The sequence below is a fragment of the Nelusetta ayraudi genome, unplaced genomic scaffold, assembly GCF_046127955.1.
Source record: "Nelusetta ayraudi isolate G7.1 ecotype Tasmania unplaced genomic scaffold, CSIRO-AGI_Nayr_v1 ptg000060l, whole genome shotgun sequence".
Taxonomy (NCBI): Eukaryota; Metazoa; Chordata; class Actinopteri; order Tetraodontiformes; family Monacanthidae; genus Nelusetta; species Nelusetta ayraudi.
The window spans coordinates 4066163-4082861 of NW_027466110.1; the positions used below are offsets into that span (position 1 = coordinate 4066163).

Here is a 16699-nt window from a genome sequence, read left to right on the forward strand (position 1 = left end):
TAACGAACGCAGCAAAGAACTCTTGTGAGGCGCACACGGACCCTATAGCGTCACGCCTCCAGCTGCTAGAGTTGCTGTAACCTTGTGTTTCAATCCAGCGTCTCGAGAGAGTTTGTGTTTCTTGCGAAAGGGGGGAAAATGTGAAATGTTTGTGTTGGGGACGTCGGCACTCTCCAGATGTTTGTTACCTGCCACGGCTCCGGCGGTGAGCAGCTGCAGGGCACCGAGATTTCCGTCCTCGTCGGTGAGTTTTTCCTTGCTGTGGGCGTAAACAGGGAAGTAGATGGCGGAGAAGGGGATGTCACGCAGGAAGCAGGCTTTGGCTCCCTAACGGTGGGTATAAAGAAAAGAAAAAGGGGGGGGGGGCAGGGGGTGAGTATACATACAGTACAGTGTGAAATGGCTTCGGTAATGTGCCGAGACAGTGGTGGAGGAGCTCCGTGTAAGGGATTAGGCCCGAGACGCCCGATTCAACCTTTAAGTGTTGACAGCGAGAGGGCGGGGAGCCTCCAGGCGGAGCTGCATCACTGGGCCTTTGCAGAGAAATCCATCATGCACACACACGCAGAGCCGCCGGACGCCAGTGTGGCTCCATTTCTCTGCCAAGAGGAGGTTTGCTTTTTTTCCTCCCCTCCTCCTTTTTTTTTCTTTACAAGCTCCACGCTGTCTGTTCCTCATTAAAAACGCAGAGAATGGACAAATGACTCAAGCGGCATGAGAACCCACAAGGTTCTGGAAAAGGAGCGGTAGCAAAGCATGATGGTACATTCATTGGCTGCTGGCCGCGGTGCCTCGTTCCTGTCCAACAGCCTTAAAGAACTCCAGTCAGCAAAAAAGACTCTTTAAAGGTATATTATTATTATTATTATTATTAGTTCTGGTGTTTAGAAATGTCTGATCAGCAGTATTTCTTCTAGCAGCACTACGACAGAGAGAAACAAAAATGAAAGTGTGTCTAGTGCTCGAAGAAACAGTCACTAGTCATGTCTCCCTTTATGTCAACTCCATCTGTTCCATCAGTCCCAGTACAGCCACTATATTGTCCAGTTAAACTAGGATGCATACAAAAAGAAGTGAATTATTCTTTGTTTTTTCTATTTTTTGAGTCTGTGAGTCAAATATTATTTCAATATTATTTTTTCTTATTATTGCAGCATTATTTTATCATTTCAAGTGTTGCAGGAGTTTCTTTCTGACAGAAATGTGGGTCTGTCAGTCTCAGCACCTGCAAATGTCACCCCAACGTCCTCCTTCCCTCCACCCTTCTGACATCCCCTGCGCCGCGCTGCACTGCGCCACGCTGCACCGCGCTGCGAGACAAACAAACTCTCCGTGCCCTCGGCAACGCCGCTGCATCCCAGCGAGCGCCTTCCCCTGTGCCCTTGTGCAGCCGTTTAACAGAGGTTGCTGCCGCCGGCGCGTCTCTGCCTCCGCCGAGGTTCCCGACCCACCTTGTAGAGGCCGAAGAAGCCCAGGTCCCGGACCACGTTGAGGGCGCTGACCCTGGGGCCCGTGGTGATCTCTCCAGCCACCTGCAGGCGGATCTTGACGATCTCCAGAGGGTTGGTGAAAATCACCTGGGAAGCACCGGCCTGCGGGGCGGCGGCAGGAAAGGGTGAGAAAATAGATAAAAATGAATAAAACGTCAGATTTAAAATAAACTCTGAGCGTCATGATGAGGAAGCGCTTATGCCCACAAAGGAGATTTCCAATTACGATCAGTAAACTCCAACACAAAAGATGCTTCTTCTCCTCCTCCTCCCCCTCCTCCTGACGGGAGAACGGCCTTGACAGGGTGGAGGAAAAAAGCCGGCATTGATGGAGCAAGTGGGGTCAGAGCGGAGCAGACGGAGGGTGAGTCACCCTGGCACCGGCCCTCTGCCCCCTCGTCTTGCCCCCGAGGGGCCTCCCGTGGCAGGGTGAGTGAACCGGCCCTCGGCCCCTGCTCCCCAAAAACACTCCCCGCACACTTCCCCAATTCAGGTCCCGGTCCCGGGGGAGAGCACTGAGTCACCCTGTCCGGGGCAAAGCGTGGCCTGCAGGCAGAGCGCCCTGTGACTCTGGCACATTTATCACCCCCCCAACCCACCCTCCACCCACCTTCCACTGGAATTGAATCAGGCCCCCGGGATCAGGCTGCCTGGTCACGGTGTGGGGGGGGGGTCTTATCTGTAAACATCCGGGCAAAGGGCTAAAAAAAGCAGCGGCGTATTTTGTCATGTTCAAAGCGGGGAGGGGATATCCGCCGCCCTGACTGATGCGTTTGGCCTCCTACTTTATCTTCCTCCACTCTGACTCACGATGGGAGCGATAACCGAGCAAACCGTTGGACTGTCTGGACTTTGGAAATTATCCTGCGTTGTGCAAAATTCCCGTATCCAGCTTGTTTTATTTTATCTGTATTTCTCTATATATTTGAACAGGGGCCAGTGCATATTAGTTTTAATACGCCATAGTTGGGCTGAAGGCTGTTTATCATCTGTTGTCCTTATGCCATGGTGTTATAAACAGCTTCCAGAAGGGAAGAAGTACATTTAAAAGATACACAGTATTTACTAGTATTTGTGTTTGGCTTTGCTTGTTTGGCTTGCTCCAAATTATAGACTGTGCACGATGCATAACACAATGTGTTCTGCTAATATGTCTTTGCTTTTAGTCTCCTTTCTTCCAGACTTGTGGAAGGTCCAACAGAATCATCAGTTTTCATATCGGAGGCTAAAACCAATGTTTTGGCTGAAGGCGGCAAACAGAGGGCTAAATATGCTGTCTAATTAATTGGGCCAGTCAGCCTCACTGGATTCCAGGGTGAAAATAATGATCTGGGGTATCGGACGGGACAAAACCTCAAGGACCTTTAAACCAGGATAAGACAGGACCTTTAAAGCAACACTATGATACGAATAAATATGACTCTTCGGAGCATGCGGGCCAAAGGTGGGACACGTCCTCGGCTCTGCTGGAGACATCCTCGTGAAGACCCGCTCTGCTCCACGCCTCAGGTTTAGACTTTGCTGTCAAACTCAATCATGCTGAGGCAGAAGCAGCCTCTTCCAGGACCCTCCAGGGCCTCTTCCTACAATTATGCCCTGACAGAGGTCACGACCCGGCAGACCCGGCAGACCCGGCAGACCCTGCTCCTCTGCAGGCAACCTGCAGGCTCTGCAGACTGGCCCAGCCCGGCCTGGCCCAGCCTGGCTTGTTTCACTTCAGCACAGCCAGCACAAAGGCGCAGTGAAGGAATTGCATCTTTAATCCTGCCGCTGCACTAATTACTAATTGTTTGATTGCACAAGTTTTTCTTTTTCCCCTGTGGTAAGCCATGATATCAGATGGCAGGGTACGCTGAGGTTTTCTTTCACACCTACTGAGTGAGCAGTGCCCACTCATGGAATTCTTAAATGGAAAAAAAAAGGCATGTGCTGATTGATTTCAAGAAAAGAAAAAAAAATACCATTACTACTAACAAGACCTAACCTTGAAAATAATCAAGTGGGAGAGACTGTTATTTAAAAACACTGATTATTTAAATTGTGAATAATTTGCAAATCCTCTCTCGCTCACTGGTGCACTTTTTTTTTTTTTTTACTTGGCTTTAGAGCCAGTGGCAAAAAATAAAATGAAATGACATTCACGCAGCGCTTACACATCCGCCAGCGAGGATCTCAGCAGGCAGAGGGATGGAGCCGTCCTGCGTGGTGAACTTGTCTCTGAAAAAATCATTAGTCTGCGGGCAGGAGATGAGAGGAGAGAAGAAGAAGAAATAGAAGGGAGAGAAGAGGGCACGATTGAATGACGGCAGCCGAGACACAATCCCCACCCTGATGGCGGGCCACTGATGTTAACTTGCTGGGTTTTTTGGGGTTTTTTGAAGTCGCATCCTGATTGCGAGGCTTCATTTCTCCTCCTCGGCAGCGGCGCTATACGTGCATCACGCCGGCGGAGGATTCACTCAGAGCGACTTCTTTTTCTTGTGGTGGTGGTGGTGGTGGGGGGGGGGGGACACTAAGAGTCACACACAGTGTGGGAACGACTTGCCGTGAGCTTGATAGCTTTCTCGGGGGCGACGCCGATGAGCTGCGGGAGGAGACCTGCAAAAAAATATTATTCATAGACGCCATTAGAATAGCCGGCAGAGGCGGAGGAGAGGCAAAAGTCACAGCTCGAAACAAATACGTCTCTTTTTTCCCTACTCTCATCCCCCAGAAGACTGAACGACGCGAACTGCTGGGCTTCGCCTCTGCGTAAAACCAGCCAACCCATAGATGATTTTAAAGGGGGCGGCTGATGCATCTAAAGCGCCTCCTTAAAGAAAACACAAGAGATCTGAAACAAAAGTCGATAAATCGGTGGCAGAATCGGTGGCTGGGGTTGGCGAGGGAAGAGGCGGGAATTAACAAGGTACAAATACTTTGTTGCTTTACTTCAGTAGAGTTTTCAGGTATCTGTACTTTACTTGAATATTTCTTTTTCTGACAACTTTTGACTTTTACTCCCAACATTTGTACATAAATATCTATACTTTCCACTGCTTACATTGGAAAAAACTCGGTCTGCTCTGTTTTGTGTTTTAAAGGGAACAAATTCTGTTCACAGTCACTTGTCGTTGTTGCTTTGAGTGAAGTTATTTGAACTCTGCTGTTGTGTAGTTCAATATAAAAGTGGATCCTATTTTAGAGGGAGATTATTTTTAGAGTAGCTCAGCTTTGGGGGTCACGCTGTTCTTTCTTTTCCATTTTCGCAACATTATCAACAAATGTATTGTTTGTGTGGCAAATGGCATTACTTAAGTACATTTCAGAACCTGTACTTTCAAACTTTTACTTGTGCAAAGGAGTTGATCCAGTAATTAGCTTTTTTTTTTTTTTTTAATGCAAGTATCAGTACTTGGACTTAAGTACAGAATGTGAATACTTTTCCCCACCTCTGGGAAGGGGAGAAGAGGTGGGGGGCTGTGTGGTCATGTGGTCACGCTCGCGTGGAGGTGGAAGGCGCTACGGCAGCGATAACCGCGTCCTTCATCGGGGTCGGATCAACTTCTGGAGGAGCCGCTGAGTGACTGCCGCTGGTGCACGGCCAGGAAACAGCCGAGCGTGGCTGCGTCTGGTAGCCGGGATGGAGGGTGGGGGTTTGGGTGGGTGGGGGGAGGGTGGGAGGGAGGACGATGCGGAGCTGCAGCGGCTCAGGCAGGCAGCAGTAGATGGCAGTCTTGGCTTCCTCCGTGCGGATGGACGGACGCACCACCGACCAACACATTCAAGGGGCGCCAGTGTTGTGTATCACACCGCCTGAGGCGCCATTATCACCGTGCACACGCGACTACACAACGCCCCTCCCCCCACCCCGCCACAGAGACAATGAAAGCGTGACCCCTGGGTGCAGCTTTATTCACTGTCCAGGACCATAAAGGTCCCTGTATCAATTAGCGAGCCCACGCTGCGGGACAAATGAATTTTTTTTGCGTTTTTTTTTTTTGCGTTAGATATCTGCTGATGCTTTTTCCTGTATTACCTCTGTAGAAGCCAAAGAAGCCCTCGTAGCGGAGGACCTTCTTGGCGCAGTCGAAGCTGTTCTTGTACATCAGCTCCCCGACCAGGGAGCCGGTGGAGCGCTGGTTCTGCATGCGCGTCTTGACCAGGTCGATGGGGTAGACGGCGGTGGCCCCGGTGGCTGTGGGAAACAGTGGGAGTTTGTTTCAGTCAAAGATTTATCAGAGATCACAAGGATTAAGGCAATAAACTACGTGCAACCACTGCTAAATATCACAGTAAAAAACTGGTCATGGACGCAGCTAAACTTGGAAAAACCCTCTCAAATATGGCCAAAAGGTGTTGACGCTCTCATGAGGTGGTTTTTCAGACGTATCCATACAGAGGAATATCGAGAGACACTTTGCACTTCGCATTTGCACATTAGCGGACGTGATGTATGGGGTCATGTGACCAGTTCACTTCAAGTGAAAATGGTGCGTTATGTTTGGACGGAGGAGGAGACGGAATATTTTTTACAAGTAATCAAAGAGAAAACTATAACAACCGTTCTTGACAGCAAACAAACGTAAACAAACAAAAGCAAACGTAATTCTCGTAAAATCTTGCGGGACGAGATTTTACAAGAATTACAGCTTGTGCGCTTCACACCATTCAGTGGAAACACCTGCAAATTGCAATTGTACTTTGTGGAAATTTTTATAAATATCGCTTTTATTTTGCGAAAAACTGCAATGCAGCTAATCACACAGAGTCACGGGGTGCGCTCTGTGTGTGTGCGCTCCAATCTCAGCCTCGGTTATGTCAGACCTTTCTCGTCTCAGTTCCTTCCAGCGTAATTACGCGGAGATTCCAGGGAGTGCGGTTCCGGAAGACTTGTGTCATTTTCAAAGCTCCACCACGACGTCCAACGACAGCCTGGAGCCACCGGTGGCACGGCAGCACAATGCCAGCGCCTCACATCACAAGCCGCGCTCCCCGCAGCACAATGGCTGGACCTCCGCCGCCCCCCCCCCCACCCCCCGGCCCCCGACCCCTCCGTCCCACCCCCAGCCCGCCGCACACAAGTCTGGCCCGGCTAGGGTTTCCCCTCTGGCGGGACGGGCTGGGACGGGGGCTCCGCCGCAGACATGTCACTCACCTCCGGCGATTGAGCCCAGAGCGAACCTGTAGGCGGACTCAGCGGCCTGGAGCCAGATGGGCCGAGGGGCATGCTGCACGGGGGGAGAGAGAGAGAGACAGAGAGAGAAAGAGAGAGAGAGAGAGAGAGAGAGAGATATTAAACTGCAGTCGACCACATGGATGGTGGGAAGAAGTAGAAGAAAAATGATGGATGGAGCTCTCAACGGCAGACTGAGACAGTGGAATGTGGAAACGATCCCTCGTCACTAAAGGTTAAAGGTTACAGGTCCCTTATGATGGGAAAATTCACTTTTTTTTATTTTCAGTGACACAATAATAGGAATAATGTTTATTATCCCACAATGGGGAAGTTGCAATGTACCAGAATGCATATAATATGTACACTAAGAGAATTATAGAGAGTAAAAAATAATATATTATGAACAATTTGAATAGGATAAAATACAAATATGCACCAAAATTGAAAATGCAGCAATGTGTGTTTGTAGCCTGTCAGTAAATTTAATAAGACAACTCCCTCCATTACTTTGAACACTCTATCTACTTCCTTGAAAATGCACGTTAAATCAGCCCTTTGTGATGTCACAGATGCGCCCCGAGGTTGTTGGCAACCACCTGATTTTCGTCTCCTTTCCAACACATGGCAGGTTTACTAAGCAGGATAGCTAAAGCCTGGCGTTTTTGCTGGACGCTGTAAACACAGGGTTAAATTCTTTTTTCTTTTCTTTTTTACCTCTGGAGTTTATGGGTAATTAATCATGCGAGGCTGCTCCACTGGAGTCTTGGATGAAAACTAAAGATCTGAAAATTCTTTTAAATGCAGGCACCTGCTCAGCACGCACACACACACATACACACACAGGCTGGAGAACCTGCAGTTCACATGTCAGGCTGCATGAGCCTCCCTCAGAGCTGAGCAGCCTCCTCTCATTTCTGTTTGACCACTGAGTGTAATTTTTTTCTTGACTTTTATCTCCATCATCATCTCTTTGATGCTGAAGGCAGAGCCCTCACTTTGTTTTTTCACCGTGGCCGCAGCAGAAACAGATTAGGGCTCTTTGCACGAGGCTTTTTTCCATGTACCCGATAAGCATCTACATGAATATCACACAGCCGGGGTGCGACGGCGTGATCAGAGCAGTGCTCACGCAGGTCAAAGCCGCGAGCGAGTTCTCCGGGTCCAGACGGGGTAGGGGTATGGGTGGTGGTGATGGGGTGATGGGGTGGGGGTGTGGGTGGGGGGCAGATCGCTCTTTTCCTTTTCCCAGACGCTTCCACCCAGAGGTTGCCTGCTAACAAGATCGAGGTCCTGATCAAAGGCTCTAAACAATTAGCCCACTTCCACTAAAGGGCAAGCCTGAGAATTGACCCCCACCCACCTCCCTCCGAAGAGGAATCAAATTCCAGACCCTCCGAGCACCAGAGTCCCAGGAGCACGAGTCGGCCCGAGAGCTCTGACCACAGCCTGATACGGAGCCGCGTTATCCGGAAGAGGCAGGAACCGTTCGGAACTGCCACCCCACCCCACCCCCACCCCAAAACCCCACCTCCCATCCCCCCACCACCAACACCAACCACATCCACCTTGACTCCCACTGCCCTCCGGCCATTAGCCGACTCCTCTCCAGGCCTTCCCCTTCCAAAAAAGAAAAAAGGCTCCTCCACACTGATAAAAGCCTCCAATTAGCTCCTCAGATGTGTCACTGCAGCTATGGCGAATAAAATTGTGCGTGGGGAGGGGTAAGGTGGGTGAGGGGGGAGACCCCCACAATTCCTCCCCTCTTCCAGAACTGTAAGTGGTGTACTTTTATCAGGGGGGGTTTAAGTAATGCACTCTCACTAGGGAGGGGGGGAGGGGGGGAACACGGGCACTCGGCTAATTCAGGCCTTTTTCAGCTGGGGTGGGGGGTGGGGCAGGCGGAGGGGAAGGAGAGGCTTTGATGAAAGGCAGGAGGATGTGAGGTGTATTAGAGGAGTCAATCAGGCTACCTGTCGCTGGGCCTCTCCCTGGTGGTACGGCATGGCTCCTTCCTCCAGCGGTGCTATCCTCTCGATGTCGGCCAGGTTCAGCCGCCTTGACGCACAACGGCAACAACACACAACGCACCGGAGTCAGGCCAGGAAAAAGCCCCGCTGCTTCCAGTCTGCCGTGTAAGATTTTCCACAGACCCCTTCCTTGTTTTTTGTTTTTTTGTTTTTTTGTTTTTTTTTTCTTTTGGTTTGTTTTCTTTATTTTTTTAACTGGCAGGAGGTGAAAAGTTGCCGCAACTTCAAAATTCGGGATCGCGTAAAAACAGGCAGACAAACAAAAGCTGGATGGGGTCCCAGCGAATCGGGTGGAAAAGGCAAATATTCCCATCGTAAAAAAATCTGTGTGTTTTTTTTATGTTTGTCCCGTAAATCAGCCGGTGGAGCCACCGCTGTTAACAGGCAATAACTGCACGTTTATAGTCAATAAAAACAGACCCGTAACATATTTATTCCATTCAAGCTGCGGTGCCAAAAATAACAGCCTTTTGTTTTAATGAATACACCTACAGCGGGCGCTAGTGTGAAAAACAGCAAAAGCAGAAAATTCAATTCGTTTTATTTTGTTTGACTCCAGGTTGGGTTGGGTCGCTCTATCTGGCCTCTTTTTTTCAGGGGTGGGGGGGACTTGTTTGTTTAGTCATTATTTGCAACCTTCCAAGTTCATTGTAGCCTTCAATTCTGCAGGTCAGACGCCACCGCCAGGATCCTTAATGGGATTTTAGCTTCAATTCAAAAATATATTGATTCCTGCCAGCGATTTAGAGGCGTTTTATTTTTTTCCACAAAAATAAGAGGTAAGGAAGTGCTTTAAAATTTCAGGCGGTGGTTTGACGGTGCTGGCTTCTCTGCGAAAACATCACAGTAGCTCCCTCTCAACGTCGCTGCGCCACTCGTTAATCACTCTCCCTCGCTGCTGAGTGAAACTTCAGCAGCCTTGCAGGGTGACAGACTGACTCTACAGAGATGCAGAATCTTACCCAGAGTGGGAGTGGAGACCAGCCAGCTGGTACAGGATGTCGATCTCCATGGGAGTGATTTGACCAAACTTATTAGCGCCGTGAACAAACTCCTCTGAAAAAAGCAACAAAGGGGAACAAAAAAAGGGGGGAACATAAGGCGACAGAAGGCGAAAAAACATCCAAGTCCAGTCAGAAGCTGGCAGGTCAACCGTGCCGGCGATTACTTTCATACTTCCATTGCATTTGCAAATACTCTTTCTTGTTCCACTCTGTTATCGAGGACGCTTCACGTTTAACGACATATACAGGGCGACCGTGTGGGGGGGGGGGGGGGGGGGGGGGGGGGGGAGGAAAAAAATGAAATGCGCTCTGCCTTCTTCTTGCGAGGACACTAAGTGAGCATGCAATCTCTCGGCGGTGCGCCGTGCGGCTCTGCTTTATATGTGCTTTATATTCAGCCCGGGCACAGCGGCCTGCTGGGAATCTCCATTACCATCAGGTGGCCCTTTTCAAAGGAAACCTAATGGTTGTTGGCTTGGTTTGCTGAAGGAGGGAAAAGACTTTGTTATTCACTTTTGACGTGCAAAGAGACACTCGCTGTCAGCATCCGGGCTGTGCAAACCTTCAATCTGCTCTCTGCTGCAGGTCGGCGACACTGTCGTGAACTTCTAGTACACTCTGTAACAAGACAAAGTGCAATTTGCAAGTACTATTGGCTCAATTTGCCTGAGAATTTAGTCCTACACTGATATTCCCCTGTGTGCTCACTTGCACCCATCTGTTGAGAAAGTTAGGAAATGATGGTAAATCCACTTTTTTTTTTGTTCTAATGTTGTCGTTGTTGTTTCTTTTGGTGCGGCCCTCACCTTTGGTGACGAGTGTGTCCCTGTAGGTGCCGGCCAAGGTGCTGTAGATCTTGCGGACCAGCTCCATGTTGTTGAGGAGGGCGTTGAAGGCGTTGAAGTAGGAGAAGCTCACCATGTGGGAGGTGCTGCCTCCCGCCGCCTGCAGAACCGAGGCAACAAAGCCTGTCACACTTTCTGCACTGAGGCACAATTTTGAAAAACCAACACTGCAGTTGATGGTCGTCCTCGTCGTTGCTGAAATTTTGGCCGACGTGCGTTATGTTGAAGCCATGGACATCAGCGTCCTGTTATTCTTGGCTCCGACTCTGCATTCACACGCTTCTCTGTTTTAAAGTCGCCGCTGTTGGTTCACACAGCCATAATTGCAAGACACACTCTATTTTTATATTTATAATAATATATATTTAAAGATGAAATTGCATTCATTTCCAACTGTGGCCTCTGTGCCACTGGCTACCTGCGTACACAGAGGACTGCGTGTTTGACCAGAAGGTGCAAATGGCTACAAAAACATAGAATAAGAAAAAGAAAACTCAGTAAAAAAGTTCTTTTTTTGTTTATTTTTGTTTTAAAAAAAAATGCACTGCAACCAAATGGACCCAAGTTAGTGAGTCAGCGCTTCAAACTTTCATAAGTCTGCAGCCTTGAAAATGACTATGACTATTATTATTATTATTATTATTATTATTATTATTATTATTATTATTATGATCATAGCCACAAAATAATCATTTCTGGCAGCCGCTTCAAGGTTTCAGAGCTGCACTCACTGAGACCAGGTTCTCTTCCACGAATGGAGTCAGCATGTGGTGCCTGATGGTGGCCATGATGTCGCTGAAGTCCAAGGCGGTGATGGTGCCACTTTTGCTCTTGTCTTTCTGCGCAAACGCCTGGCGGGCATGCTCAAACTGCAGCTCCTGCACACACACGCACACACACACACACGCGTGATGGAGGTCAAGGCTGGAGCCGAAAAGAATTTGTTCTTATGATGAGCAGCATCACATTACAAGGGAGGCGGGCGGGTGGGCGAAACTTTGGAGGATGAAAGTAGAGCCGCCTGGCGTGCGGGACAGATGTGCAGGACAGATGTGACAGTGTCACACGCCGGCTTTTTTGGTAATCACCCCCCTCCCCTCCACCCCCCCCCCCCACCCCCCACCTACCCCCACGCACCCACCCATCCCCCCTCCAGCGGGGACTAATGGAAACCATGTCGCGGGAAGTCTGATCCCAGAGATGAGCCCCGGAGCGGCCCGGCGGGACGGCTGGCAGGTGTGTCGGGCAGGAAGGGTGATTCAATACGACGCTGCTGCAATCAGGCCCGTGACCCCGGAGTCAGAGCCACCTGCCAGAGCTCATCAGGTTTGACCACCAGATCACACAGGGCCACGTCAGGGCCATGTTCAGGGCTCAACACTGTTTTTTTCCACGAGCTAATCAGCCGATTGTCGGGTCCTGGATCGTTTCGATGGTCGTATTGTTGGAAGCTGATTTGTGGAACTGGAAACGCTGCTTTGGCGTTTCAATCTGGATCATACGCTCCAGATTTTTGAATTAGGCGGTATTGGAAAGAGGCAGCAAAGTGGCGACGATAGACATTGCAGTGAGCAGACCACCCAGCTTCAGCCCTTCTCCTTCCCGTCCAGCTGCTGCTGCTGCTGCTGCTGCTGATCTGCAACGCTGAGCCCTAAGAGCAGCAGCCGTCTCGCCGAGGTGCCGACATCAACCAATAAGAGCCAAACAACATGATGTGCCTTAATGGCACACCGTGTGACTGCGGAAAACACTGAGACGGCTGCCGGAGACAGAACCTTGGGGGGTGAAAAAAAGCCACATTATCTTTACGGATCATTTATGGCACGCAGTTCACGTTACATCACTTCCATTTGTTCCTCAGCTGGATGAAAAACACCTTCGCCGTAGGATGGAGGCGGTCATTACCGAGAGGTTTCGTAATTATTGACGCGCATTTTATTCCCCGAGACAGGAGAGAGAGAGAGCGGAGAGATCTGGCCCCGCTTGCTGTCAGCGGCTCTGCGATGCGGCTTCACGCTGTGTTTGCAAAGCGAACTGGCCTACTACTGGATGCAGGGTGACCATCGCTTTATATCTGTTTCTCCATTCAGTGGTGCCTGTTCTCAACAAGGGTTGCCGCCCAAACAGAGTTTTTCAAGGTATTTTCACTCATTTTATTGCAAATTTTTAATTTTAAATCTACTTTATATTGTGTAGCATCACACCTATGATGCTCAGTTTTTTAGTTTTATATTTACAAAATATTTTTTTATATTTTTGATCGAAAAATTACTAAATAACAGCAACAGAATCCTGTTGATTTATTCAGTCGTGTATATTATTTGAATAAATGATGGATGGATGTCCTTGTGCTTATGTTTGACATGCATTAGTTTTTACATACAGCCTGAGGGTTCCGGCATCAAAGAACGTACCTGCAGAAACTGAGTGAACTCTGTGTAGCTGAGGTTCTTGTTCCTTTGGTTGCCGAAGTGTAGCCTGATGAACTCGCAGTCCCAGTTGAAGGGAATGTGGTGATGGACTGTGGTTTGGCTGAAGATGTCACGCACATTCTCTGCGAGCAGGGAAACGTGAGTGAGCGACGACAAGAGATGGGAGGTGGGGGTGGGGAGGACACAGAAAAAAAAACATGCATGATTCAACGGCAGCATCCATCCATCTCGCGGACTCATTCCATCTGCGGCAGTCCTCTTTAGTGTTGGAGGGAGAAAAGTCCATTTGGAGGGAGAGATTGAATAGGGCTGTTTGACAGAGTCGCCCTCTTTTTACATTTTGATTTTTTTTTTTTTTTTTCAGTCTGTTCCTGCTTTTTTTTCCATTTAAGCACCGCACTTCTGGAAACCCACTGCAAAGCTTCTTTATACGACTCTGCATCTCCTGGTAAATGACATTCTGGTGAGATTGTGAGATGGAGCTGGTTATGATGTGGTCTTGAACGCTACTCGCTTGCAGTCCTGCCCTTAGATAGACCTTGTAGTGTCACTATTGGCTCTCTGGGCACGAGGAAATACATGTGTGCTAATCCCTTAAAATCCCCTACATTATGCTTCTATTAAGACCTTTATTTTTATATTTATTGCATGATCAGAATCATCCAAATTTCAAAATAACAGCACTTCCCTTCAGAAGGAATCTTGTCTCTGCAGGACAAGAGGCGAGGCTACCTGGTGGTCTGCAGTAGCTCAGCAGAGGTGAATGCAATTCACTCATATGCTCTTAATGGGCACTTCACTCTTACACACGAGTTCCTGTGCACTCATGTGCTGCATGTACTTCCTAACAGAAAGGTCTGTGCACTAACTTGAAAAATCAGGTCTTGAATTCTGGAGAGTGACACTGACGTCTAGGTGTGCATGTGTATGCACATCAGACCCAAGGACTGTTGTTTTTGAGATCAAAGCACAATACATGACGCTCTGCCTCCTGCTGTGGATGATAGCATACATCGTCGCCGCAACATGCACGCTTTGGTATTAAACAACAGGCAGGTTACCAAATGAGATGTTTCCTGTGCCGGTCTTGTCAAACAGCTGAAAGGCAACGATGAACAGGGCATCTGGGGCACACAGGACAGATTCAAAGGCCAAGAACTCCTGGAAAGAGATCAATCTGTTTGGACAAAAAAAAAATTTAAGAAAAAAAAAAGTAAGAATTACATCAGGTTAAAAAACTAAAAAAAAAAACAAAACAAAGGAATGTACTGACCAACCCAAAAAAAGCTGAACTTTAATCAGTGCATTGTGCACAGAGCTCCAGAAACTTTATCAGCAGCGGAGCGTCGAGCCATAAGCACATTTAACACAACATAATCCACAAATGACAGCCAAGAGGGCATTGTTGTACACTCCTGTCAGTCAAGACTGACACGCTTGTTTTCTTTTGTAATCATGTGCTTGACAGCATGTAATCTGCAATTCCAACTTTCAAATGATTCTCACAACCCCTAGAATAACAACTTCTGTCAAGCAATACAGCGATACTGTACACGCTGGTGGCACAGACTGGAAGAAATTTGGCAGACACGGTACAGAAACAAAATCTATTGATAACTGATAAATAAAAATCCACGGACTTATTATAATATGTGATTCATATAATATGAGATCTGGGCTTCATAGCTGCCCAGATCGATGAGGCAGCTATGGAGTCGGACCCGGGGATTGTTTTTTTTCTCTCACCCATCTTTGGTCGTGTCAGCAACTCCGGCCAACAGCTCCACAGTTTTGGGATTGTGCTGCGGCTGTGAATGCAAACCGAGGTAACTCTGTACAAAGTCCCGGGGGGTCATGTAATGTTCCCCATCCTCCACCACGCTGGCGTACTGCAGGGGGAGACACACACAAATGTGGATGCAGACTGAGATTCTCCAGGGTAAAAGTGTTTGGGGAAAGAAATATGAACAAACATTCCTTCATGCACTTCATTGCAAGTCAGTCCTGCTGTTGACACACGTCAGGCTACTCGTGGCTTTTAGCATTGTACCTAATGAACTGCATATAATTCCCCTCCACCTCTCCAATGCCATTCGGCTTGTTTTTAGATGCATGGCTTGGGTTTCAGTTTTGGAACAGAGATAGCTCTGGAAGTACAAGTGCCACATGAGCTTGGCAGTGTCAAGTCTGAGCCCGAGGGTCAGGGCCGAGCTCTGACCGAGATAGAATGAGAGAAACAAGGGCCGTGCCAAGTGTTTGCAGGGGCCACGGCTTTAATGTGCGCCGCCAAAGTTCAAGCTTCAAGTGAGAACTCAGTTTCTCGACCATTTTGGTGATTGTGTGTGGTTTCCTGCGCAGTAGGCCTAAAGTAGTTCCTCATAAAATCACACAGGCAGTGGGAATGAGCTAACAGCCATTAGCTCCTCAACCTCAATATGCATTAGAAATTTCGCAGCCCACCTAATATGGTCACAAAAGATGTGGAGAGCCCTCCAAAGACTGCTTCCCTTTCCACATGCCACAGATTTTTGCTGCGTGCAAGAAGTAAACAAGCCTCACACCACCTGTTTTTTTTTTTCTCATGCTTTTGTTTTTAATACATATAATACATAAAATGAAGCGGGTCTGAGCCAAGCCAGAGAGAGGGGTGATTCCCTGAAGCAGATCCAAAATTAGTTGAAGCATTTGTGTGACCTTTTCTGAACCGTGCCACAGTGAACATCACACACATGCAATGAGCGAGTGGGGTCCAGTGGTGTAGTGCAGAGTATACAGAGTATACCCACTTAATTTTCAGTCAGCATTGAGTATATACACACTCGTATATCCGTATATCGTATATATATAAAACAAAAGGGCATGAAAGAGCACACCCACTTCTCCAGGGACCACTACGCCACTGCAGGGATCTGTCGTAAATGCACTTGTTACTCCTGACTTTGACTTCAGAGTGGCCACAAAGGTTAGTCCTGCAAACGTTTCGGTGTCTGCAAATCTTACCTTTAGAAAAATATTCTTCAAGTCATGTGGGTCGGCTCTTTTTGTCACTTGCACCTATAAGCATATTCGGCATGACAGCAACAACAACAACAAAACAAACAAATCTGATTACTCAATAAACCACTGCAGTAAGAGTAAATGTGAATCTTTGGTTTGGTCACCGTTTAGCTCTCACTATCATGTTGATTTTCTCTCTCTCTCTCTCTCTCTCTCTCTCTCTCTCTCTCTCTCTCTCTATCTCTCTGTCTTTATCTGTCTCTCCATTCGTATCAGCAGGAGCGACCACATACGGCTTCGCAACGGCAATTACGTTGTCCCCGCACTCAATAAACGAACCCACACATGCAACAGCGGAAAGAAATCGCAGCGGTCCCTGCGAGGCCGGCGGAGATGCGCTGGTGCAAAGATGCGGAGCAGGCAGAGGTGGTTCTCCGCCGCCTCCAAGCCCGAGGAGCGGAGCCGCCGTCCCTCCGCATATCCCTCCGCAAGTCGACGCCGCTCTTAGCTCCTTGTTTTTAAAACGCGAATATCTGGTTAAAGAGATATTGACGGAGTCACCTTGACCGCCATGCTGTGGCTCTGACGTCAGATGCTCTGGAGAAGCGCAGGCGCCGGCCGAGCATCGGGATGACAGCGAAGCGTGGCACGGGCGGTAGAAGCTGAGACGCGCACTTATATTTAGCCAAGTGTCATGTTTTTTTTGTTTTTTTTTACAGTCCGACACGTGGAGTGGCCCGCTGAAG

General features: G+C 48.5%; 1 protein-coding gene across 1 annotated transcript in view; it reads right to left on the minus strand.

Annotated features, from left to right (window-relative positions):
• Positions 1–16644, minus strand: part of LOC142897598 (electrogenic aspartate/glutamate antiporter SLC25A12, mitochondrial-like) — an 18176-nt gene extending 1532 nt beyond the window's left edge. The window contains exons 1-15 of the mRNA XM_076040042.1: positions 16515–16644; positions 15957–16010; positions 14703–14845; positions 14018–14133; positions 12939–13078; positions 11256–11402; positions 10486–10624; positions 9638–9731; positions 8619–8703; positions 6628–6700; positions 5509–5667; positions 4036–4088; positions 3644–3724; positions 1452–1592; positions 189–327 (exon numbers count right to left, since the gene is read on the minus strand). Coding sequence (XP_075896157.1) covers positions 189–327; positions 1452–1592; positions 3644–3724; positions 4036–4088; positions 5509–5667; positions 6628–6700; positions 8619–8703; positions 9638–9731; positions 10486–10624; positions 11256–11402; positions 12939–13078; positions 14018–14133; positions 14703–14845; positions 15957–16010; positions 16515–16526 — 1576 coding nt within the window. The 5' untranslated portion in view covers positions 16527–16644. The remainder of the gene's footprint in view (positions 1–188; positions 328–1451; positions 1593–3643; positions 3725–4035; positions 4089–5508; positions 5668–6627; positions 6701–8618; positions 8704–9637; positions 9732–10485; positions 10625–11255; positions 11403–12938; positions 13079–14017; positions 14134–14702; positions 14846–15956; positions 16011–16514) is intronic.
• Between the last annotated feature and the right edge of the window lie 55 nt (positions 16645–16699).